The following is a 24,762-nucleotide window of genomic DNA, read 5'->3' as shown; positions in this document are numbered from 1 at the left end:
TCAAAAAGTTCAGAAACACTGAGGAGAGGGGGCACATGTGCACTCTAATGGTAACAACTTGGAGAAGGTTATAGTGTTAGGTAGCACCAGGTGGTGCAACACCCATAAGTGGGAGTATGCAGAGTCACCTCAAAGACCTCTGGTTACACTTAACCAACCTTCATTTTGTGCAGTGTAAGAATTTTTATTTTTACTTTTGAACAAATAATTTTGAGTTTACTTTTGTATAATTAACTCACTTTCCTGATACTCGGTCCAAAAAGTATATTTGGTATAAATATAACTTCTCTTCCTCCTCCCTCAACTCTAAAATTGACTATTGTAGGCAGCTAGATTTAAGAATTAAAAAAAAAAAAAAAAAAAAAATCTTTGAGGAACCCTAACTTTGATACAATTTTGTACATTATAAAGATTGTACAGGTTGCTTGAACAGTATTAACATCCCCAGTGTAGAAAGACAAGATGCGGTTTAGGTGTTTTTAGGTACTTTTAATTAATAAATAACTTCAGTAATAGCACTGTAAAAAGTGAACATCTGTTAAAATAAAAAGGCACTTAAAACAACAAACCAATTTGGAACAGATGCAATCTTAATGTTCAAAGGCAAATATACATGGCACATGTCAAAAATGAAACCTGACAGTGACAGTCATGTCACAGTACAAACTATGCAATCTCAGCTACAGGGTAAAGGCAAATGTACAGCCAAGACTGCAAAAGAAAATAAAGTTGTGCTGATACAAAAATATTACAAAAATTGCAACCAAATACATTAAAAGATTAGAAAGGTGACAGGCATCAGACTTTAAAGCAAGGAAACATTACCAAAAAGGACACTATATGAATTAAGGCCCTCATGTATTTAGAGGATGTCCTGGTGAGTGCTTCAAGGTACTGCAGGCTGGCCAGGGCTTGAATTTACAAAGAAAAAATATGCAAGATACTAAGCAGCAACTTCTTGAAAAATGGCACAAATTTTAAAGCTTTTCCTTCCTAAAATGTTCTTCCTAACCCCTTCAATTTGTCCATAACCTGGCACTTGACAATTTAATAAAAGGTATGCAGACACTTTTCACAGCCTTTTGTACCATTTGTTTCCAGCCTATTCATCTCACTGTTTCTAATCAGATATATCTAACAGATACCCAGTCATTGATCAACTTAAAAAAAAAAAAAATCTCAGAGTTTGCAAGGAAATATTTAATTAACATTTTAAATATGTCTGCAAACTCAAGCCCCGATAACCCTGTAAAGCTAAAACTTAATTTTTAATACTCAGTTGCTAGGCAGAGCCCTCATACTGATTGATTTCACCATTTCCCTCCCAGTCACATAACAGCAGTATCGTACGCTTCCCACAGAAGACCTACATTTGAACAACACAGTAAGGAAAAGGTCAAAAAGGCACCATGTGACCTTAGCTGATTAGGCTATGCAGTCTCAAGTTTTCTCTCAGTCCCCTGGCACTGATTATTTTATTTGAAGAAAAAAAAATACATATTGTACATTTTAAAAACCTGCATAGGAAACAAACCTATATGTAATGAGTTAGTAAAATCACTGCAGAACTGCCCTAAATCTATCTTACTGTGACTACAAAAATTGCTACGTTGCATACAGTGTTGTGAAGTCATACAAGTAGTGTTCATTTCCCCTCATATTTAGGATTGACCACAGTTGTCACTGCACTCTTGTAAATAGGATTTTCACCCTAAAAAAAGAAAAATGTTCACATTAGTATTAAAAGTACACACAACGAGCACTACATTTATGACAACTGTACAAACAAAAACATATTTTATGACATTACGCATTGATCTGTAGTGTTTCCAGATGCTGTAAGTAAATACTAGCTTAAATCATCTAAACAGAGCAAGATTTTCTTTATCAACTTTAGTAAAAGGCATGCTTAGCTAATAAACGCTAAGGTGTTAGGACAGATCTCTACTTTAGGATCACTCAATGACTACCATTCCAGGAGTGGTCAACCTGTGGCTCCAGAGCCGCATGTGGCTCTTCAGAGGTTAATAAGCGGCGCCTTGCACAGGCGCTGACTCTGGGGCAGGAGCTACAGACGCTAACTTTCCAATGTGCTGGGGGGGTGCTCACTGCTCAATCCCCGGCTCTGCCGCAGGCCCTGTCCCCACTCCACCCCTTTCCCAAGGCCCCTGCCCCTTCCATGCCCTCACTGAGCCTCCTGCACACGTGAAACAGCTGATTGCGGTGGGTGGGAGGTTTGGGGAGAGAGGGGGAGGCACTGATTGGCAGGGCTGCCGGCGGGTGGGAGGTGCTGGGGGCTGGAGGGGCCCTGATGGGGAGGGCTGCTGACATATTACTGTGGCTCTTTGGCAATACACATAGATAAATTCTGGCTCCTTCTCAGGCTCAGGTATGCCATCCTGACCTCTTCTGTTCTTTCCCTCTGAAGCACCTGGCATTGGCTACTGTCGGAAGCCAGGATACTGGGCTAGCTGGGCTATTGGTCTGACCCAATATGGCTGTTCTTATGTTCGGATATGCCACATGGTTCCCTTATAATTTATGAACCACACATGCTCATCTGAGGGCTGAATGGTCAGGCGAAGGCTCTACATCTTTGATCTCATGACATACTGGTGAAGGAGTTGGGGGGAGCATTTCACTCAACATTTTTTTAACTGGAATGCTTGAAGGTAGGCTCTTAAATAAAAGTTGCCTGTATTTCAGTTACTGAGCATTTGTAGTTCTGATTGACTTTGTTCCCAGATGACAAAGTTCGGAGAACAGAAGGGTGTGCTGTCTGCCGGGAGCTAAGATATGGGATGTGGATGTGAGGCTGAAGAGGATACTAATGGGAGCAGGAAAGAATCCACTGATTATCCTTGATGTCAGAACAAATGACACAGCTAGATTCTTGCTGGAACATATCTCAACCAGTTCCAGTGCAGCGAAGCGGTAAAAGATGAGCTAGCTCATGTAGAGAGCCCACCTGACTCAGCGCCTTCATTGATCTTGATCTTTTGTATTGATCTTCATTGATCTTGTCTTTTGTACTGATACCTCACTGTGTGAGTGAAAGGAAGAGAGAAAGGGGGCCCAATGACACCATAGCCCCCCCCCCCCCTCCACCCAGATCTATAGATTCTTTAGGATCTGGGTTGCAAATGTTTGATCCTGGAGGAAAAGGAATACCACTAGAAACTTAACCTCTCTTTCTACTGCAGAATTTCAGAATGTTCCCTCACTTCCTGTCCATCCAGACTGAAATCAGGAAATGAACCAGCCCAGGCCCAGTAAGGGGGTACAGCCTGGGTGTCATCAAGTGCCAAGCCCTAAGCTAGTTCCCCCACCTTTAAAGAGAACCAAATCTAAACTGCATGGAGCCTCACCACACTTACAGGTACCACTGCACTTATGTGTCCTAGGAGGATTGAAGTTGATTCCCCTGTAGTTAGCCATGGTCGACTCTCATGCCATTGATAGTTTTATAGATGCAATGGCTGCCCAGAACCTACAAATTCCTCTTTGGCCTAAATCTTAACTAGACCTGGTAGAAACAATGAATGGGTCACTCCTATCATCTGATCCAGTAACCCAGGAAATTGTTCTCTTAGGATATGTCTACGCTGCAATTAAAAACCTGCAGCTAGCCTGTGCCAGCTAACTCAGGTTCACAGGGCTCGGGCTAAGGGGCTGCTTAATTTCAGTGTAGACATTTGGGCTCAGGCTGAAGCCTGGGCTCTGGGACCCTCCCCACTTGCAGGGTTCTTAGGCTGAGCCAGCTAGCCTGGGCCAGCCACAGGTTTTTAACTGCAGTGTAGACATTCCCTTAGAGGCCACAGTGGGAGAGCACCGCATGTTACCATACTTCAATGTGATCAGCTCTCAGCACTAATACTTGGTACACTGTGTTTGGAGTAGCGTGATCCGTGTATCTCCTGAAGAGGGAAGAGCATTGACTTTTCTTCCGATTATTGCCAAAAAGCAGGCCTGCGACCCCCCATGTTAGCCAATGCCTATTCCCCAGGAACAGATATTATTACCCAAGGAAAAACAGTGGGGGCCAGTGAGAAAGAAACTACCTTGAGCCCAGAATCCCATCTCCCCAAGAAATACCAGCAATATACTAACATTTCTGAGAAAAAAACCCAAATCTCTCCTGTCCCCACAGCAGGACTATAACTGTCCCATAGATTGCAGCTTAAGGTGAAGGCCTTTTATGGACAAATATACACCATCTCCAAAACAGACTGTGGAAGCACTATGCATCTATATCCAAGAAAATCTCAAGAAGGGCTTTATCTGTTAATCTTCCTCCCCAGCAGGGGCTCTAGTCCTTTTTGTATGAAAGGACGAGGTGCTCTGCATTTGCAGGGACTATCGAGCCCTAAATCTGCAAATGATATCCTCTGCCTCTTTATCCTGGAATTGCTAGATTGTGTGTGAACAACCACAATCCTCATGAAGTTAGACCACCAGGGAGCTTACAAAATAGTCCATAAGAGTCAGGGATGAGTGGAAAACAATCTTTCATACACGATACAGATACTTTGAATATTTAGTAATGCCATTTGGCCTAACCAATGCCCCTGGAACTTTCCAACACATCATGAATTATGTGTTCAGGGACACAGGGGAGCAGAATGCCATCATTTATCTCAGTGATATCCTACTGTTCTCAGAGAACCAAGAACAACACTGTTGCCACATCTGATCTGTTCTAGAAAGGCTGTGGAAGCATGGTTTGTATGCCAATCTGGAAAAATGCCTCTTTGACAAGTCTTACATCAAATTTTTGGGCTACATCATCTTCCCAGGGGGCGTTCAGATTCAAAAAAGCAGCCATCTGTGACTGGTCAGCTACCCAGAATCCCCTTAAATTACAACATATACTGGGCTGTGTCAATTTTTATCAGCAATTTATTGCTGACTTCTCAGGAAAATAGCTCCCCTAACTTCACTCCTACATAAGATTGCACTATGACAGAATATTAGATAAGTAGCTGCTTGCAATTAAAACCAGGTCCAAGGAGAGATGCCACTACCTTGAGAGGGCTTGGTCACTTGTACAGGTGTTCAAAGACAATAAGAACCTTGAGTATCTCTGAAAGGCCCAAATTTCAAACAAAAAGCTGCTAAGGTGGGTCCTGTTTTTCTCTGAGTTCAAGTTAACCATCACCTACCTGCCTGGGACCCAAAATGGGAAGGCCAATGCCTTATTGCAAAAAGGAGAATACTACCAGGAAGGCAAGGAGCCAACTGCTGAGCCAGCATACTGCCTCAAAGCTAGTAATTTTCTCAACATGGCAGTTCACAAAGATCTGATCTCTGATCTCCCTTGTTTGATCCACCTCTAAGGAGGACCCCTTGCTTGGGGACCACATCTCAAGTGTTTGGGGACCCGGATACACTACTGTGAACATGATGGAGTAACATGTTTCAACAGGTGCATGTATGTATCTCTGAGCGCCTCCCCCCGCTTTGAAATGCGACATCTTTATCACGATACCCCACTGGCAGCACACTTTGGTTATTAAGCTCTCCTTTGCAACCTCCCACTTTTTCTACTGGCCCTGTATGAGGGCCAAAATTCAAGCCTGTATGGATTCATGTTAACTCTATGTCCATACCAAAGCACCTCGAACCAAGCTCACTGGTACTTTGGTCCCCCCCAAAAATACCTGCAAAGCCTTAGATATCCATTTCACTAAACTTCAATGTGGAATTCCCTACATGGCCCACTTCATCCCCTGCAGCCGCTTACTCTCCACTGAGGTTACTGGCCAACTCACGATAAGACACATTATTTGTCTTCAAGGGCTTCCAGACCACATTGTCTCATGGAGAGAGGAAGCTCCTTGCCTGGGAGATAAATTTTCTAATCGTGCCTGCCTCCTTTGCTGGCCACGCAACTTGAATTGGGCTGCTGAGATGCTGTCAGCATCTTGCCCAGTAGAGTTAGCATCTCCAATCCTATCTGGCTCCTTTCCTGCCTGTGGAAGGGGGATCTTAGGTGACCCCACCTGGTCTGGGCTGAGGGAGGAACTGCTTACTGCCAACAGAGTTGACTGAGCTCCTCAACAAGACACCTAATAGGCAGTAAAAGCAGACAACATAGACCTTTTCTTTTGCTTCTGGCCTTTTGTGGCCAAGTTCTCTCCCTAAAACCCACAGAAGCACCAGCTGCTGCAAACACGTCAGACGTTGAAGTGGAGCTGAGGGGCAATCTCTGCAAAAGGCAAATGCAGCCCTATGACATGGCTGGGAATTAGCCAGCTAAACTGTTAGTTGGAAATTTGAAATAAAAAGCTCTACAGCAGAGAGGTCTGGCTAAGATACTGTGGAAGTGATAAAAATGGAAGAAACTTCAGGGGTCGGGGCATTCCATTGCTGCCAGTCCCTAAAAGGGTTCTTCCCCTGAGCTGAAAAACCCTTTGTAATGGATCTGTGAACGTTAGTACAATAAAGAACAAGTCATTTAATTGATTTCTAGAAGTCTGGGTTTATATTTAACTAAACAAAGGAAGGCTATAGTACAGTGTGTGTATACTACATGTAGTGGGGGATAAAACATACACACTTCAATAACAGTGATGCACTTGCACACAACAAAGCAAGTCTTGATGCTGTCTCCATTCATATCAGACTCTGGCAAACAATTTTGATATGCAAATAATCCTTAGTAAGGAAGGAGAATCTCAAGCTGCTTAGGCAAGATAAATATTTTAACTTTGCCCTTATGTAGCTTTTTAAATCTTCTAAACACTTTACAAATAAGTTACCCTCAACACTCCCCAGGGAGGTAAGCAAGCATTATCTCCACTTTACAAATAAGAAAACTGAGGCAAACAGGTTGAATGACTTGCAGCAGGCCACAATAGGCATCAGTGTAAGAGCTGGGATTAGAACTCAGGAGTTCCCAGGGTCTAATCCATATTCGGTCAACATATATCCTCTGGAAATAGATGATCAGCTGATATATATTAAATACAATGCTGTAAAAAGAGAGATCAGAGGCTTTGAAGTTTATATACCCCTTCATTTAGCAGATGACCAATCATGGGGGAAAAAGTCAGAGAATATCTGTGCTTTTCTTACATTTGTATGAATTTAGTGTTTATGTGCAGTGCCAGCGAGAGACTGATGTCCTCTATTAAGTACATAATAGGCAACAATAATGCAAACTTCCTCATGCTACCCGACCTGTGTCTCTCAGATCTGAGCTGGAGTAACCACTCCTAAGAATGTGCAAATAATTCAGTCTCTTGTGACCCACTCGATCAGTAGCCTCTCTGTTAAGACTAACAATGTAGTAGTGGACAACTGTTCACTAGACCAAACTCATTTCGCATTGGCTACTATTGGATGGTACCAACTTTTGGTTATTACCAATCTGTGCTGAATTTTGACTGATAACTAAGATGTGAACGATTATTTTCCATTATTAACCTCTTAGCTATGGAGTTCCACAGAATATCTTACCTTCTGAGATAAGTGTATTGCAGTTTTTATTTAAGGAAGATATATATTTCATTTATAAAACAGTGTAAATCAAAATGAGCACACATTTAACATGCAAATTTAGCAGATAAACCATTTCTATCACATGCCCACCTAAACGTCATGCACAGTTTAATTGAAATGATTCTAGAAACACTAGCTGTTCACACTGTATTCATAAAGTAGAACTAATTACACTTCACTTGAGACCAAGAATCTTAGGGCTCATCTACATGGTGCATTAGTGTGCACCAGGTGGGGTGTAAATTCTAGAGCTCACCAGAGTGTCATGCACTAACTTGCCCACATGGACCCTATTGGAGTGCACTAAAAGTTCCCTACTGATCATGTAGTCCCATTTTAAACGGGACTGCACTGGCAGACCCCTGTGATGTCACAGAGCCCCAATGGCTTCAAAAAGGGCTGCATGTAGGTATAAGGGACGGATCATGTTTTTCAGTGCAAGATTGGAGCTTTGGTCTAGTTTCCTGGTTAACAGACACTACACCTGTTGAAGCAGTATCTAGGCCAGGGGTTCTCAAACTGGGGGTCATGACCCCTCTGGGGGTTGCAAGGTTATTGCAAGGGGGGTCCTGAGCGGTCAGACTCCACCCCCAAACCCTGCTTCGCCTCCAGCATTTATAATAATGTTAAATATAAAAACAGTGTTTTCAATTTATAAGGGGGGTCATACTCAGAGGCTTGCTGTGTAAAAGGGATCATCAGTACAAAAGTTTGAGAATCACTGATCTAGGCATACCTATCACATCAATAATGCTCACTTTTATACAAGGATTAGAAGAAGTCAATAGCTTTTGCTTTCCATTTAGAAATACTCTATTATAAAAAAAATAGAACTAATTCAGATTTGTATCTGCCTCACTAATTTAACTTTGTTAAATTATAGAATCTTTAATACAGTAAGACTAAAAAGTTAAGAAACTTTACAAATTTAACACTGTTTTAGTCTAGATCCCACATGTATTCTGACTGGCTTGCTAAGATAGAACTTTTTAACATTAACTTGCCCCCATATATATGTCAAATTATGCTAAAAATATTCTCATTAAAACTCTAACACATTGGGAGGGATCCATAGAAAGATCTGGATACCTAAATTCCAGACTTAGGTACCCAAATCCCAGTTTTGGCTCCACTGCAATACACAAAACTCCTGTCAAATCTATAGGTGCCTAAACTCACTCAGCACCTAAGTTTTTCAGGTTAAAGTTTCCCTGGGTGCTTGTGTTTCTGAATCTGATTATGTGCACTGCTACCTCCCTACAAGCATCTGGACACTTATCTCCCACCTAAGCCCTGGAGTGATTCACAAACCAGGGGAAGACAGGCATTTGGCCACTTAAATTGCATGTGGAGCCCAACTGGTAGCCGTGCTAAGAAGGCATTTAAAATCCTCCCTGCAGCCTAGACTTAAGCACCCATCTCTGAGAGGGGGCGGGACTTAGTGCCCCTTCTCTAGTTGGCATCTCCCATTGCTTAGCTTAATATCCCTGCCTAATATGCTTTTTGTGGATCGCATTCTTAGATGACTCTCTCCCCCATTCACATTGTACAGGGAGCCTGCTGTGTGAATCTCAGTGTTGTTCCTGAGATTTTCTAGGCGCCATGATGCCCAGCACTGCAATCCCTAAGTCTCTTTGTGGATTCCCACCCATTTTGTTTAAAAATCTTAAAAGGAAACTGCAACTGCCATAGCTGTATAAGAGAGACGAGATGACTGAGGTAATATATTTTACTGCACCAACTTCTGTTGGTGAAAGAGATAAGCTTTTTCTTTCACAGGTGACCTGAAGAGGAGCTTTGTGAAGCTTGAAAGCTTGCCTTTCTCACCAGCAGAAGTTGGTCCAATAAAAGGAATTACCTCACCCACTTTGTCTCTGAAATGCCCTGGGACCAACACTGTTACAACACTGCAGATAACTGCAGAAGTAATTTTTCCATTCATACCTTCCAAACAGTACTATTTTAAGCACTTCACTGGTTTGTAGTTCATGCAAGAAACTATTAACTACCTCTTAGATATCAAGGTGATATAGAAAACCTAGGATAGATCATTTAACGCTCACAAGATGTATATAATTAAGGTTCCTGCAACAATAGTCTCTCTGCTACATTACACAGTGTGTAGCATTTTAGATTACTGTTTGTTAAATACCTTGCTATATACAATATGCTTCATTGGCCTTCTTACTACTTTTTTCTCCATTGACGTATTGTTTCAATTTAAACAAATCACAGAACATCTAATCACAAAAACTATATGCATGATATGTGCAATTAGTCTGAGTTATGACCCAAGTTACTGTGGGAAACTTATCTCTAGAATCTTTTGACATTTGCTCAAGAACTGGTTCTCACTATCTACTCCATTTCACAAATATCATCAGGTCTTTTTGAATAACAACATTATGTGGATCCCCTGCCAAGCTTCAATGTTGGAAATTGCACCCCTCCCAAAAAAGGCATATCCCTTTTTCAGAGAATACAGAAAGGAGGAGACACACCAAGCATGGCTGGAAGGCTAGAGGCCAGGAGTTAGCCCCTTGGATAAGGTAGGGTGCTTTTCACTGACACAGATCTAAACTGAGCATCACAGTGAAGAGCGTGTGGTAAGGCCCTGTAGAAGGAAACCCTAAGAGTAGAGTGAAGTGGCTTCTTCCTGTGGTGACACAGCAGCCAGCTTCCCTGCCATGGCAACAGTATATGACTCTCCTCCAAAGTGTTTGAGAGGAACCACTATGATCCGCATGAGTTAAAAAGTTATTGGTGGAAGCCTACTGCTACTGTAAACTCGAGTGAAGCATCCATTTCTGGGGAGGTTCTCTACACTCCATTTCCTTCCTGAAAACCCACCCAATCTATCCATGGCACCCTCGTCCCCTGCTCTGAACAGATTCACAGCAATAGAGCTGAGGCCATCCTGCAAAGCCAGGGAAGACCTAGACATTCCTGATATTTCTAAAGTTAAGAAAGACAAAAAGTTAACTTTAAAAAACCAAGCCTCCTTGTGCCAATAAAGCAGCAAAAAGGCAGAAGCCAATCTAAAAAAAACCTATAGGTCTCTTAGGTAACAGCAGGCAGGTTATGTCAAAGTTTTCTGAATTGCTTGGGAGATAAACATTTTCGGCTCATTTTGTATACCCTAGAGATGTCTGTCTAACTAATCAAGTTGTTCACAATAGACATGATTGCAGATAAGCTAAATGTAATAAATTGATTTAACAATTTTCAACAGCTTACTCAAGATTTAAGACACACTAATGGTTTAAAAATTGCAATAAAGTCTCTGTTCTTTAGAAGTTAACCATTTTTTTTTTTTAAAGAATATCATCATTTGTTTAGCCCCAGCACTGTACGAGCCAAAATGAGCTGGTAGAAATACAAGGCCTCTGCCTCAAAGAATTTAAAATATACACAGGTAACTCATCAACAAAGAAAGGGGGTGGAAAAATGACCCAAGCCATAAAACTGAATGATGACATTTAGTACCATCTGAGATCTGCCAACCAAGACTTTTTTTTTTTTTTTTAAAGTAAAATAAGAGTGAAGATACTTTCATCTCGGTTCTTACCACCTGCTTGAGGAGAAAACGAAAGAGTAGTAGTCTTTTGAAAGAAATCAGAAAAAGGCATGGCAGGGCCAAGAGGGATCCAACCATACAGAGATGCATGGAACAGAGTGGAAAGAGAACACCAAGGGGGTAGTTAGATGTTTGGCTTGTGCACAATGAAGGGGGAAAGGAATGATAAAGTAGTAGGCAGGAGCTGAATTGTATAGAGTCTTAGAAGGAAGGACAAGGAAACGTCATTCAAGAAATCTCAGGAGAGCTGTGAAGGGACTGGAAATGGAGCTGGATATGGTTCAGAGTGAGGGACAAGGTAAATTATTTTTACAGCTAGGTTTTGGATAGATTGAAAAAGTGTGTGTTTCATGAGGCGAGAGGAAAACAGACAGGATTACAATAGTTGAGAAGAAATAATCAGGGCTTGGGAAAGGTTTTTTATGGTTGGAATGGAAGGATTTTGGAGATATAAAGGAAAAACTGGGAGAGAATGAGGAGTTGATGATAATACCAGGGTATAACCACATAAAAAATGAGAAGAGACCAGGTAGAGAAAATCAAGTTATGGGTCCAGAGCCTTTCCCGACAAAAAACCCCCACCACTTTGAAATAAAAGGTGCAGCACTAGGTTCTATTGTGATGGACAAATTCTTCCTTTTCCATTTTCATTATTAGCCCCCTCTTCTGTCTCCCCCCCTGCAAGTTTTTCCATCTTTCTCCCCCTTTCCCTCTCCCCCACCTCTCTCCTGTCATCTGTTTCCCTACCCATCCTCTCTATTCTCATCCCCATCTCTGGAGACCCTGGGGAAGGAGGAGAGCAATCTCACTTAAGAAACAATCCATCTTCTCTGGCTTCCTGACCTGTACATCAGCGTTTGGCTGTCACTGTCCCGGCTTCTTGTGCTTTAGGGTTGAAGAAATAAGATCTTTGGGCTAATGCCATTCACTTCCTTCTGCCTTTCTCCTCAATATCTGACATGGGAGCTAAGAATCTCAGAATCCAGTTTCCTTGTGATGGGCTTAATGCTGAGCCAAATGGAAGGATGCAGCCCCTGCTTCACTGCCTCATGGCTGGTGGCTGTTATAAGAGCGGAGCAGGGGCAGTCAGCATCACAGAGCTGCAGCCAACAGTTTAAAGCAGAAGGTTGGAGTGTTCAGCCATAGTTTCAGGAGGGAAAGGGAGGCAGAAGGAGATTAACAGTTGGCTATGGAAGAAAATGGCCTTCCCTCATTCCCATAGAATAGAGGCCATTTGGCACACGGCCCATCAGGGTAATCTGCTGGTGAGCCGCAAGGCATTTTGTTTATGTTGACTGTCCGCAGGCACAGCTCCCTGCAGCTCCCAGTGGCCGCGGTGGTCAGCATGTCCCTGTGGCCCGCTGCTTCCCGCAGCTCCCATTGGCTGGGAACGGCAAACTGCAGCCACTGGGAGCTGTGGAGGGCTGTACCTGCGGACAACGTAAACAAAATGTCTCGCGGCCCACCATCGGATTACCCTGATGGGCTACGTGCCGAAGGTTGCCAACACCTGCCAGAGATGACACCCGAGAGACAAAGGATTATGATATTGCCAGTTGTGATGGGAAAATTAGGAAGGGGTTGCAGATCTAATCATGAAATTATTAATGAACATATTTCACACTTAAAGGGTATGTTTAGATAGGGTTTTTTGTTTTTTTACCTTGAGCTAACTGACTGCCCATTAACTGAGGTAATTAATACATTTGTAAATGCTAGTCTGGATGCTCCCCAAAAGTTTGTTCCAGTAAAGCCACAAACATTTGTATCCCAGATAAACTGTAAAGGCTAGTCTGGACAGTCCCTAAAAAACTACCTTGAGTTAATTGACAGTCAAAAACCCCCTGCTGTAGAAAAGCCCAAAGAGATTCTCATTCGTCCACCACCAATTTAAATTGTTGTTCTGTTTTCCTTTATATAAAATACTATTCTTCAACTTCACATATAAACTCAGTTCTCAAGCAAGTACTGGGATATTAATAAATAAGCAATGTTGCTGTTAATACAGATTAAAGATTTTCAAGCTCCACTCTGTACAATTTCAGAACTGAAGCAACAGCAGATCAACAGAATAAGGCTCAAACTGTGATTAATTGGCAATGACACTGAGTCTGAAAAGAGTTAAAAGTGACATGCAAAGAAAAAGAAGAAATTGAAAAGAAAATACAAACTGAGACTTAGAGACCAGCTTTACGTCCATAGTTTGGATTCTTGAAATTATTAATAGGACTCTTGTATATTGGATTTTCTTGCTGAAGTGAAAGAAATGGTCAATGTCGAATAATTCAACAGAAAAAAAGAAAATAACATTCTCAAGTATCATAAAATAAGGGAAAGATCATGTTGTATCTAAAGGAAAATTATGTTAGTAATTTTCTTTTTAAATTATTTAGCAGTGGAACTCTAATACAAATCTGAAAAACCTTTGGCAGATCAATAAACAAGGCTAAAGCCCTTCTAAGGAAATAACTGAAGCATAACTCTGCTTATAAGGATGTGTGGGTGTTTAGTCCCACAAGATTTCAGTACATCAGCACTGAGGTTTGATGTTCAACCATTACTGACCCTCCCCACAGACCCTAATGAATATATATATTTAAGGTCTCCTTGCAAAAACAAAAAGAAAAAGCCAGTTACTTACCTTTCAGTAACTTGTTCTTTGAGATGTGTTGTACATGTCATTCCACTGTAGGTGTGTGCATGCCCTGAGCACAGTCAGTGGAAATTTTCCCCTCAGTTCCCGTTGGGGCGGCTTGGACACCCTCTGATGCCATGCACTCATAGTGCTGGTATAAAGGGTCCAGACGATCCCACACCCCCCTCAGTTCCTTCTTGCTGGTCAACTCTGATGTAGAGGGGTAGGAAGGCGAGTCGTTGAATGGACACGTGCAACACATCTTGAAGAACAACAGTCCAGGAAAGGTAAGAAACCATTTTTTCTTCTTCACGTGCTTGCACATGTCCATTCCACTGTAGGTGACTCCCAAGCAGTTGCATAGGAGGTGGGATTAGAGTTCATGGACATGCTGACTGCAAAACAGCTCAACCGAATCTGGAATCACACCTAGACTGTTGAGTAATGGCATAATGAGCAGAGAACGTATGTACTGACGACCAAGTCACTGCTCTGCAAATGTCCTGAATAGGAATCTGTGGTAGGAATGCCACTGAAGACGTGTATGCGCTCATGGAATGGACAGTCAGGATAACTGGTGGCGGAACACCCGCCTGCTCGTAACACATGAGAATGCATGATGTGATCCAAGAAGAAATTCTCTGCATAGAGATGGGAAGACCTTTTATCCTGTCAGCTATTGCTATGAACAGTTGGGGTGGATTTACAAAATGGTTTGGTCCTTTCTACATAGGATGCTAGGGCACGTCTTACGTCCGATGAATGAAGCCGCTGTTATTCGCTATTTGCATGTGGTTTTGGGTAGAAAACTGGTAAGAAGATTGCCTGATTGCTATGAAATTGGGAAACCACCTTCGGGAGGAAGCTAGAGTGAGGACATAACTGCACCTTATCCCCAAACAAGACTGTACGGAGGAATGACATGTACAACACAACTCAAAGAACAAATTTTCTACTGAGAAAGCTTGCCGTAGCAAGGAGAACAGTTCCAGCAATCGTCACAGTCAGTAAGAAGAAACTGAGGGTGTGCCGGGTCGACTGGGCCCTTTATACTGTGCTATGAGCACACAGCACCAGAGGACGCTCAGCTGCCCCGATGGGTACCACTGAGAGAAAAATTTCTGGTGACTGTGCTCAGGGTGCGCACACACCTACAGTGGAATGAACATGTGTAAGCACTCAAACAAAGAGGATGATTTTTGCTCTTCTACAGTATGTAAATGCAACTCCCATCAACTTTTAATGGAAGTGGTCTGATTATTTGAGGTAACAATTTGGTCCACAGACAGGGTGTGGTACTCTGATGTCACAGTAACAAAGTTGGGCTAGTCTAGCACTATCACTTCAGTCTGTTTCCTTTTCTACAAGCTTGGCCCAAATTATTTAAGTAATTAGAACTCAAAACCTAAATCTTTGAGTACATGCTGGCTTATCTAGTCAGGTTATACATCCTAGGCAAAAGATGTTCTTTTACAATTCATCACTATTGACAGTATGTACAGAACATGTTCACGACCAACTCCAAACAAAGGTTTTTTGTATTCCAGTTTTTATCCTATAGAGGAGCACTTTGAAATATTTGGGGCACACAAACAAAAACTTTTGTACTTTCCGTAACAACAGTAGCTTTATTGAATTTAAGTTCCATGACTCACCGTGTCCCACTTCGCATTCATCTTCTCCTTTTCAAATTTAGCAAATTCTCTTCTGTCATGAATGATCATAAGTAGTTTCCAAATCAGTAATAAAGCAAGACCAATCAGAACAATTCCAGCAACCACGCCAGCTACAATGGGAATGATGTCCGGGCCAGTGGGGCATTCTGGGGAATGGAATAATTATAGTACAGTGTAAAAGAAGCACAATTGCTGAAGAATTTAAATTATACTGTGCAACATTCAAAGCATCCAACCTGTCAAGAGCAATGCTAACAATAATTTCTCACATTTAAAATGCATCTGTGAATAATAATCTAAATTAGAGCTACTGAGATATACAAAGATTCTTATTCTAGTTTTGAGACACACAGATAGTGAGAAAGCAAGTTTTGATGCCACGGAGAAATGACTTCTGTTGACCAAATCAGCTTTTAAGACCACACAGAGCTAAGAATTTCATAGCACTTGAAGCCTTAAGATTAGACCTCTAGACTACTTATGAACAAGACGCGGGGAAATTGACTTTATGAGAGTAAATATGGATTAACCAGATAGTCCCAAAATACTCCTCGCTTTATAGAAAAAGTGTGACCTTGTTTCTACCTCAAGTTGCAGTATTTATACAAAGTCAAATTGTAATAGCATGATCCCCTGAAGCAGAGGAATTAGAATGTTAACAGATTTTTACAAGACTTCTTCAACATGGGAATCCAGTGCTTTGTTGAACTAGGAGATGCAAAAATGATTGACATTTTCATTCATAAGGATGAGTAATTGCAGAACAAAAATGATACTTGTAAAATTAACTAAAACCATAAAAAGGAAGTTATTTGTATGGAGAAGGTAAGGCAAGGGTAACTAGCACTCTTGTAAAAAAGTTACCTGTTTTGCTAAATACAGAATTCTGAATAGTCACCTAAACTAAGGGATTGATCCTGCTCCCCTTCTAGTCAATGGAAAAACTCCCATTAACTCTACTTGTGCAAGATCAAGCCCCAAGTGAACTTCTGGAATCTGTCAAGGTGCATAGTTAGTGTACTGAATCACCCCAAGGGACACGGATTTTGAGTCCTGCTCCTATTGGTTGGGCTGAGATTCCTACAGAATGCTAACATTATTAACCAATTTTTAAAAAAAATTTAAGAAAATAAAATGAGAAAGTCCATTAATGAACTTTATAACATTTTGAAAGTCAGCTGAGACAAATGAACATTCTACTGAGACTTAAACCCTTTGGGACGAGGCTTACCTTCATTACATATGGGCACAGCACCTAGCACGGAGTGACAGACTGCCTCTCCTCCTCTTCCTTTCCCTATTCTCTCCTGATCCCTTTTGCTCCCCATCTAGGTGAGCCTTAAGTGGCCAGGTCAGATATTTTGTAGTAACAGCTATAGGCTAAGTGACTGTTGGCTTTTAAATTCAGTCATTTGAGTTAGCAAATGTCTTTAACGTATACAAAATTATGCTCCTCACCATGGAAAATTTCAACCGTAAAAGGAGAAATTTTGGGAACATTACCAAAAAAATAGTGAGTTAATGCAAGTTTCCATACAATGTTCATGATTGTAGAGAAGTTATTCCATGAATCTTTAAAATGCTGTACTGAGCAAAACACATACAGCTCTCTGGGTCGACATCATACTAAACTAGTGCAACTAGGGGAAAATCTGGCCTTCACTGAGTAGATAGATTGATGCAGATATTTGCAATAATTTCCCATTAAACAGAAATAACATTTAAAATTAAATAAAAAAAACAGATAAACAAATCTCACACTGCAGAGCATACATTTCACCAACTGAGGAAGGGATGTCATTCAAAGCTGCAGCATTGTACAAATATGTGCATTATGGGCATTAACACATTTATGTCTGAAACAGGGGGTATTGGACACTGAATTAAGCAGACTATTGATCTTGTCCGATTTATCAATTCCTATAATCCTGCAGAATGAGACATAGCTTTCTACCTATCGTGTACAATTAATAAAAGGTATATTTTATATTAAGTCACTAACTCAGTCAGGAAACCACTAGTATGGTTGAAAGCAAAGGTCCTTTTCAGAAGAGATGTTAGCTTGATTAGACAGTAAGCCATCTGCCCACTAATCTAAACTAGCCAATTTCCCGGAAAATAACAAACCATTGATCAAACCACAGTTGAATCAATTTTTCCTCTGCCAACAGATATTTAATGAAACCACCTCCAGGAAGTCTGAGTATTATGGATTAATTCAATAAAAGGCCTGTCAGAACCATCCTTGAAGGTAAGTGGTCTGAGTAAAGCAAGGACTGATAAGAGAAATAATCAAGCATAAACAAAGGAGGTTTTTGCTATTCTGTACAAAGCTCAACATATAATGTGACATTTTACTTAATTATGTGTTTTTTGTTTTAACCTGTAACACGTTTCTAACCTGAGCCAAACCAGAAAGTTTTGTATCAATGTATTTAGGACTTGATTAAAAGACATTATAGAAACATGATTTAAAGTATGTCAACAGGAAGAAAAAAAACTTTAAATATAACATATACAGCAAGTCATGTGAGCAAATCTGTTTCAGTCAGTGTAGGAGTCTGTAAACAGTGTCAATATCTGAGACACAAACACCAGTCTCAAGCAGCCTTAGTTTCAGAACAGGGAGCGGGGATACTACTTCTGGATACAGTCTGAAGGTTCAAAAAGGTCAGTCAATGTAACTGTGTTGAGTATAGAAGCAACAACAGAGAGTTGGTCACAAAGGTGAAGGAAACATGCAAGAAGGGGTTTGTACCTGGTGTCTCCACCACATGGACAATGGCTTCATTGTTTGCATTGACGGAGTATGTGAAGTAGAACCAGCAGTCATCAACATCCTTCTCTTTACAGTGAGACAGTGGATCAGGCTGGCCAGGCTGTGGTAACTTATCTCGACTTTCCACTAGTGTCATGTTGAAATGCATACAGTCCTGAGAACATGTGTCCTTCTTTTCTCCCTTTTTGAAAGCTCTGCATTGAACACAGTCCCTGTTGAAATACAAATTAGTAACACCACTTTTAAACACGTTCATGAAAGGGAAATTTCTAGTATATTAATTTCCATCTCACTGAAAAATCTGTTGGCAAAGAAGGCAGAAATACCACCGGGAATGTGAGACTGTCATCCATCATCTCCCCCTCCCTCTACCCCCCAATCCCATGTGGTTTTTTTTTTTCCTTCCTCATCTCTTTTCTTCTCTTTCCTATCACTCTCCTTTTTACTTTGGTCTAATAAGAGTCTGGCTTAGCTGACCAAGACTGTATATTTTGCAACATTACTGTAAACTTGTGACCATAAAGAGGAAACTAAAAGCAATGCCCTAAACAGTCTGATGCTGGTACAAGTTTGACAGGTCTTAAAGTCCTGGTAAAACTGTGTGCACTGCCTGTGTTTCTCCAGCAGTGAGATTACAAGTGAGACAAAAGCTGCATTTTCTATCTTTGCTTTTCTCTTTTATTTTATTTTGTGTGTCTCTTGTTTTTGTCTTCTAGGAAAAAGGATCTGATTTAAAGAAAACAGGAACGACAGCTCCAGCCCATCTTAACTAACTACTTCTCTTTTCTTCAAAAAAGGACAGTTATTACTCTCAGTTCAGGACTCAGGGAGGTCCCGGATGACTGGAAAAAGGCTAATGTAGTGCCCATCTTTAAAAAAGGGAAGAAGGAGGATCCAGGGAACTACAGGCCAGTCAGCCTCACCTCAGCCCCTGGAAAAATCATGGAGCAGGTCCTCAAGGAATCAATTCTGAAGCACTTAGAGGAAAGGAAAGTGATCAGGAACAGTCAGCATGGATTCACCAAGGGCAAGTCATGCCTGACTAACCTAATTGCCTTCTATGAGGAGATAACTGACTCTATGGATGAGGGGAAAGCAGTGGATGTGTTATTCCTTGACTTTAGCAAAGCTTTTGATACGGTCTCCCACAGTATGGGCTGGATGAATGGACTATAAGGTGGATAGAAAGCTGGCTAGATCATCGGGCTCAACGGGTAGTGATCAACGGCTCCATGTCTAGTTGGCAGCCGGTTTCAAGTGGAGTGCCCCAGGGATCGGTCCTGGGGCCAGTTTTGTTCAATATCTTCATTAATGATCTGGAGGATGGCGTGGACTGCACCCTCAGCAAGTCTGCAGATGACACTAAACTGGGAGGAGTGGTAGATACGCTGGAGGGTAGGGATAGGATACAGAGGGACCTAGACAAATTAGAGGATTGGGCCAAAAGAAACCTGATGAGGTTCAACAAGGACAAGTGCAGAGTCCTGCACTTAGGACGGAAGAATCCCATGCACTGTTACAGACTAGGGACCAAATGGTTAGGAAGCAGTTCTGCAGAAAAGGACCTAGGGGTTACAGTGGACGAGAAGCTGGATATGAGTCAACAGTGTGCCCTTGTTGCCAAGAAGGCTAACGGCATTTTGGGCTGTTAAGTAGGGGCATTGCCAGCAGATTGAGGGACGTGATCATTCCCCTCTATTCGACATTGGTGAGGCCTCATCTGGAGTACTGTGTCCAGTTTTGGGCCCCACACTACAAGAAGGATGTGGAAAAATTGGAAAGAGTCCAGCAGAGGGCAACAAAAATGATTAGGGGGCTGGAGCACATGACTTATGAGGAGAAACTGAGGGAACTGGGATTGTTTAGTCTGCAAAAGAGACGAATGAGGGGGGATTTGATAGCTGCTTTCAACTACCTGAAAGGGGGTTCCAAAGAGGATGGATCTAGACTGTTCTCAGTGGTACCTGATGACAGAACAAGGAGTAATGGTCTCAAGTTGCAGTTGGGGAGGTTTAGGATGGATATTAGGAAAAACTTTTTCACTAGGAGGGTGGTGAAGCACTGGAATGGGTTACCTAGGGAGGTGGTGGAATCTCCTTCCTTAGAGGTTTTTAAGGTCAGGCTTGACAAAGCCCTGGCTGGGATGATTTAGTTGGGAATTGGTCCTGCTTTGAGCAGGGGGTTGGACTAGAGAACCTCCTGAGGTTCCTTCCAACCTGATATTCTATGATTCTATGATTCTCTCTTTAATACCGTCTAAAAGACTGTCAAACAAGGGTTTTTTTATTCTTAAACCTGTCTCCATCTAAAGGGAAAGGGATCAAAGGATGTTGTTAAAACAAAATCCTTATTTAATAGTTTACAATGCTTCAACTGTTTTTCTTTCTCTTCTGCATCTTTAATAAAAGTTTTTAAAGGGTTTGCCATGGTACTAAGCAGGGTGAGGTCTTTCTATACCAAACCGAACCTTGCTTAAAACTGTTTAATGTTGGACAGTAAAGTGGGTTATGGCCCATATATTCTATCTAAATGAATATAAGAGGTGTAAGAAAGTGTAATGCCCTTTTATCTTGGCTTTGTCTTGCTTGATCTTGTTTATCATCCTTAATACCAAAGGCATTGGAGAGAATACATAAAGAAGGCCCCTCGTCCACAGAACAAGGAAAGCATCTCCCAGAGTGAGAGACCCCCAACCCTCCTTTCAGACAAAATTGTTTGCACTTTCTGTTGGTGGTGGCGGCAGCAAAGAGGTCCACTTCTGGAAATCGCCAGGTCAGAAAAATGTGATTCAGAGTTCACGAGTCCAACTCCCCATTCATAATCTTGAAAGAAGTGCTAACTGAGATCATTGGTGTTCTATAGGCCTGGAAGGTAATTGGATGTGATTGGCTATACACTAGTTCCATAGCTTTACTGCTTCAGCACAAAGGAAAGTGGATCTTACCCACCCACCCTTCTGGTTGATGTAGAACATGTAGATTATATTGTGTTATGAATTTTATGGATTTAGCCTTGACTAATGGAAGGAAGTGAATACAAGCATTTCTGGCTGCCCTCAACTCTAGGAGATTAATGTGAGGACATGCTTCTTGGGCAGACCCTACCAGAAACCAAAGGAATCTCTTGTGAGAAGGATGAATTGTGACATGAAAGTATATGTTCTGAAGGTCGAGATCCAATCTGCCAATGCCAACAATGGAATTATAGCAGTGAGTCTCACTATTTTGAATTTTTGTTTTTTCACCAAATTGTTTAAGAGTCTTAAATCCAGAATCGATCTCTATCCCTTGTCTGCCTTTGGGATCAAAAAATACTTGGGAGTAAAACTCCTTCCCTCTGTGCTGAGCTAGAACTGGTTCTATGGCTCCTATGCATAGAAGGAAGTAAATTTCCTGTCTCAGCAAGTGCTCATGAGAAGGGTCGCTGAAAAGGGACATAGAAGGGGGATGGATGGAGTAACATGGTTTAATAACCTCTCACCCACTTGTCAGATCTAATCTACTCCCACACAAGTTGAAAATGGGAGCAACAGTCTGCAAAGGCGGGGGGTGAGGGGGAGGTTGAATGGTGTAGTTGCAGCTTGGTGACATGGGGTGGTTCCAGACTCTCAACCAATCCATCAAAACTGTCATTTTTATGACAAAGATGGTTGAATGACAGACAGATCTTTCTCTGAAACCTTGGCTTCTTTCTGGACAGCTTTGTGTGATTTTGAAATCCTGAAAATTAAACTGGACAGGATCTTTGTGCTGTTTGAAATCAGCTAAATGTTTGTTTACATGTAGGCGTATGTAGTGGTCGTCCCTCCCCCTTTGGATCGGAGGGAGGCCACACTACCTCACCACGCCATTGGGACCGCCGCCGAGTATCAGGGGAATTAGCGTTAGGGTCCCAACCGGTTTAACGGGGCTGAGCAGCCAATTGTTTATAGCCCCTGGGCCCTTTAAGCAGAGGCCAGGCAAACACCTTAGTCTGTGGTCTCCGGGCCCTTTTGGCAGGGGCCAGAGCAGACACAACAGTCAATTAAGCTCTGAGCCCTTTAAGCCGGGGCACAGCAAAACCCCAGGAGTCAATTAGCTCTGGGCTCTTGGTGCAGGGACAGAGAAGAAACCCAGAGGTCCGTGTCCTAGCTCCAATAGACGGTCGACAAATGCAGGCCTCTTGACCTGGCGAGGGGAGGTTGCCACCCATGGGTGGGGTGGCTGGTGGGGCCCAGGCTCACCCTACTCCACCGGGCCCTGATCCAAGGCCCTAACAGTGGTGGAGTGGTCCGCCACTGGGTCAGCAGGGAATCCAGCTACAACACGCTGACCATGCTTCTGGCAGCGCTATAGCCAGACTGAAGTCGGCTGTTCCCGGGCCACTTCCCCCCCACCCCGCTTTCTATGTAGGTCCGGGTGAGTGTGCGGATGATGATGGGGCACTATGCTCATTCAGAGGCCGATATCCATTGGGGGTCTCTGGGCTTGGATGTGATGCTGGATGGAGAGAATGCTCCATCATTAAGAGCTTAAGTTTCACCTCCCAATTCTTCATCGCTCTGCTTTGAGGGACATCCAACTCCCCCTAACAGCAGATATACTGGAAGTGTCCGTCACTAGCTAGGATGGCTTCCCAGTATGATGCAAGACAACACTTGAAGCCAAGAGATCCTGGCATATTCCAAGACAACAGGGATCCCAAAAGAAAAAAAACCCTCTTAAGAAGAAAGGATTATAAAGCAAACCTCTACAAAATAAGAGATACAAAATAAATTACAGAAAATAATTAGTCTAAAGAATAAACTCTGAACATTTATAAACGGGCACACTAAAGGCTCCATCTCAGGCTGAGGTGGTTGACAAGGAACTGAGCACAGCCCACCCATGCAGCCTGATATAGCTTCGGTGCAGGGCACGAGGAGGCATAAAGCACATGCGCTGGCTGAATGGGCACTTTACTGAAAATCTCCGATCAAAGGCGCATGCACTCCAGGTTGGACATTACGCAAAGAAGAATCTCTGGCATCTTATCTATGAAATGAGGGTCTCTTGCCCCTAGGGTAGGAATATTCATAGATTCTCAGCCCAGAAGGGACGATCTAGTCTGAGCTCCTGTATAGCACAGGCCATAGAACTTCCTCATAGGAGTCCTTAGTCAAAAATAGCGGTTGTGAAATACACAGAAATATTAACTGCAGTCACTGGATGAGGAGATTTGAACTCAATCTCCTGGATGCAATCCAGGGTACCTTTGGCTTTACATAGAAACCAGGTTGCAAGGTTAACTATGATGCAACAGTCACTGTCCCATAAATAGAGTCATACAAAAAAAAGCCAGTCTGAACTGATTTTTATTTATCACAAAGCACATTGTGATATAAAGGGAAGAAAGTTAAGGACTAAACTATCTTAGCTAAGGTAACTAGTTGAAGTTGTGTATTTTTTGTGTGTATTTGTGACTCAAATTTATTTAATCTTCTCCTACTGCCCCTGGGGATTATATCCCTGTATTTCAGATAGGAATACGAGAATGAAGCAGCAATGAATATCAAGGGCCTCATTTTCAAAGCTGAGAATATGTAAATACCAAAAATGTACATATACACGGCATCTCTGAAAGCCTCGCCTTTGTTATACTGACACTTACTTGTGCCCTGCACAGACACCAAGGCAGGTCTGACACATTTCACACGTGGGGCCTTGGAATTTGGCATCTGTGCAGTTACAGGTTCCACATTCACAGGTTCCTCTTCCATTGCAGATTTGCCCATTGGAAGCCATACATGAAGACGTATCCAAAGAGCAGTCACAAGCACTGCCAGTGAAATTGGGATAACACTCACATACTCTACATTTGCAGTTACCATTTCCTGCATGTTAAAAAGATATTTTAGTAAACTTAAGTAAATATGATTTTGTGGCACTGAAAAATATTTTGAATAATAGCAAAAAGAACGAGGAATACTTATGGCACCTTAGAGACTAAAATTTATTTGAGCATAAGCTTTCCAGAGATAAAGCACACTTCATCAGATGCACGAGAAGCTTATGCTCAAATAAATTTGTTAGTCCCAAAGGTGCCACAAGCACTCCTCGTTCTTTTTGCTGATACAGACTAACACGGCTACCACTCTGAAACCTGTCACTTTAAATAATGTTTGCCATCAGGGTATATTAGAAATATAAACTGACTGATGCAAAGATAAAAAGATGACAAGTAGAACTAATGTTGCCTCCTTCTAGAGTTTTTTAGTTAACGACATTTCTCTTCCCTCCTCACAAAACCACAACCAAAGAACCAGAATGGCTGATGAAAGGTCACTCATGGAGACCATTATAAAATGAAGCCCCCTCCCCACAATAGGTAATCAGCATATTGGCAGCAACCTCTCTCTAATAATAATTTAACATTTATATCAAGCTAGTAGCCTAGATGCCTCAATCAGGTAGGGGCCCTACTCTGCTAGGCACTATACAAACATATGGTAAACAACATAATTTGCACCTCAACCTTGTCTTAAAAGAGCTCAAGTCTCAGGACAAAAGGTCAGTTACTATTCAGGGTTGATTAAGTCCTTGGCCTCTTCTCAGACTGCTCGGAAGGATACCAA

General features: G+C 42.0%; 1 protein-coding gene across 2 annotated transcripts in view; it reads right to left on the bottom strand.

Moving 5' to 3' along the window:
- Window positions 1-468: 468 nt before the first annotated feature.
- Window positions 469-24,762, bottom strand: part of ITGB1 (integrin subunit beta 1) — a 77,984-nt gene continuing 53,690 nt past the window's right edge. The window contains exons 13-17 of one of the 2 annotated variants that reach the window (XM_008162917.4): window positions 23,799-24,021; window positions 18,150-18,382; window positions 15,371-15,537; window positions 13,252-13,332; window positions 469-1,711 (exon numbers count right to left, since the gene is read on the bottom strand). In XM_008162917.4, coding sequence (XP_008161139.1) covers window positions 13,258-13,332; window positions 15,371-15,537; window positions 18,150-18,382; window positions 23,799-24,021 — 698 coding nt within the window. In that variant the 3' untranslated portion in view covers window positions 469-1,711; window positions 13,252-13,257. The remainder of the gene's footprint in view (window positions 1,712-13,251; window positions 13,333-15,370; window positions 15,538-18,149; window positions 18,383-23,798; window positions 24,022-24,762) is intronic. The other variant, XM_005290977.5, reaches the window with a different exon arrangement.

Source organism: Chrysemys picta, chromosome 2 (assembly GCF_011386835.1).
Source record: "Chrysemys picta bellii isolate R12L10 chromosome 2, ASM1138683v2, whole genome shotgun sequence".
Lineage (NCBI taxonomy): Eukaryota > Metazoa > Chordata > Testudines > Emydidae > Chrysemys > Chrysemys picta.
The sequence above is the reverse complement of the archived record's forward strand: the minus strand, read 5'-3'. Positions and strand labels throughout refer to the sequence as shown.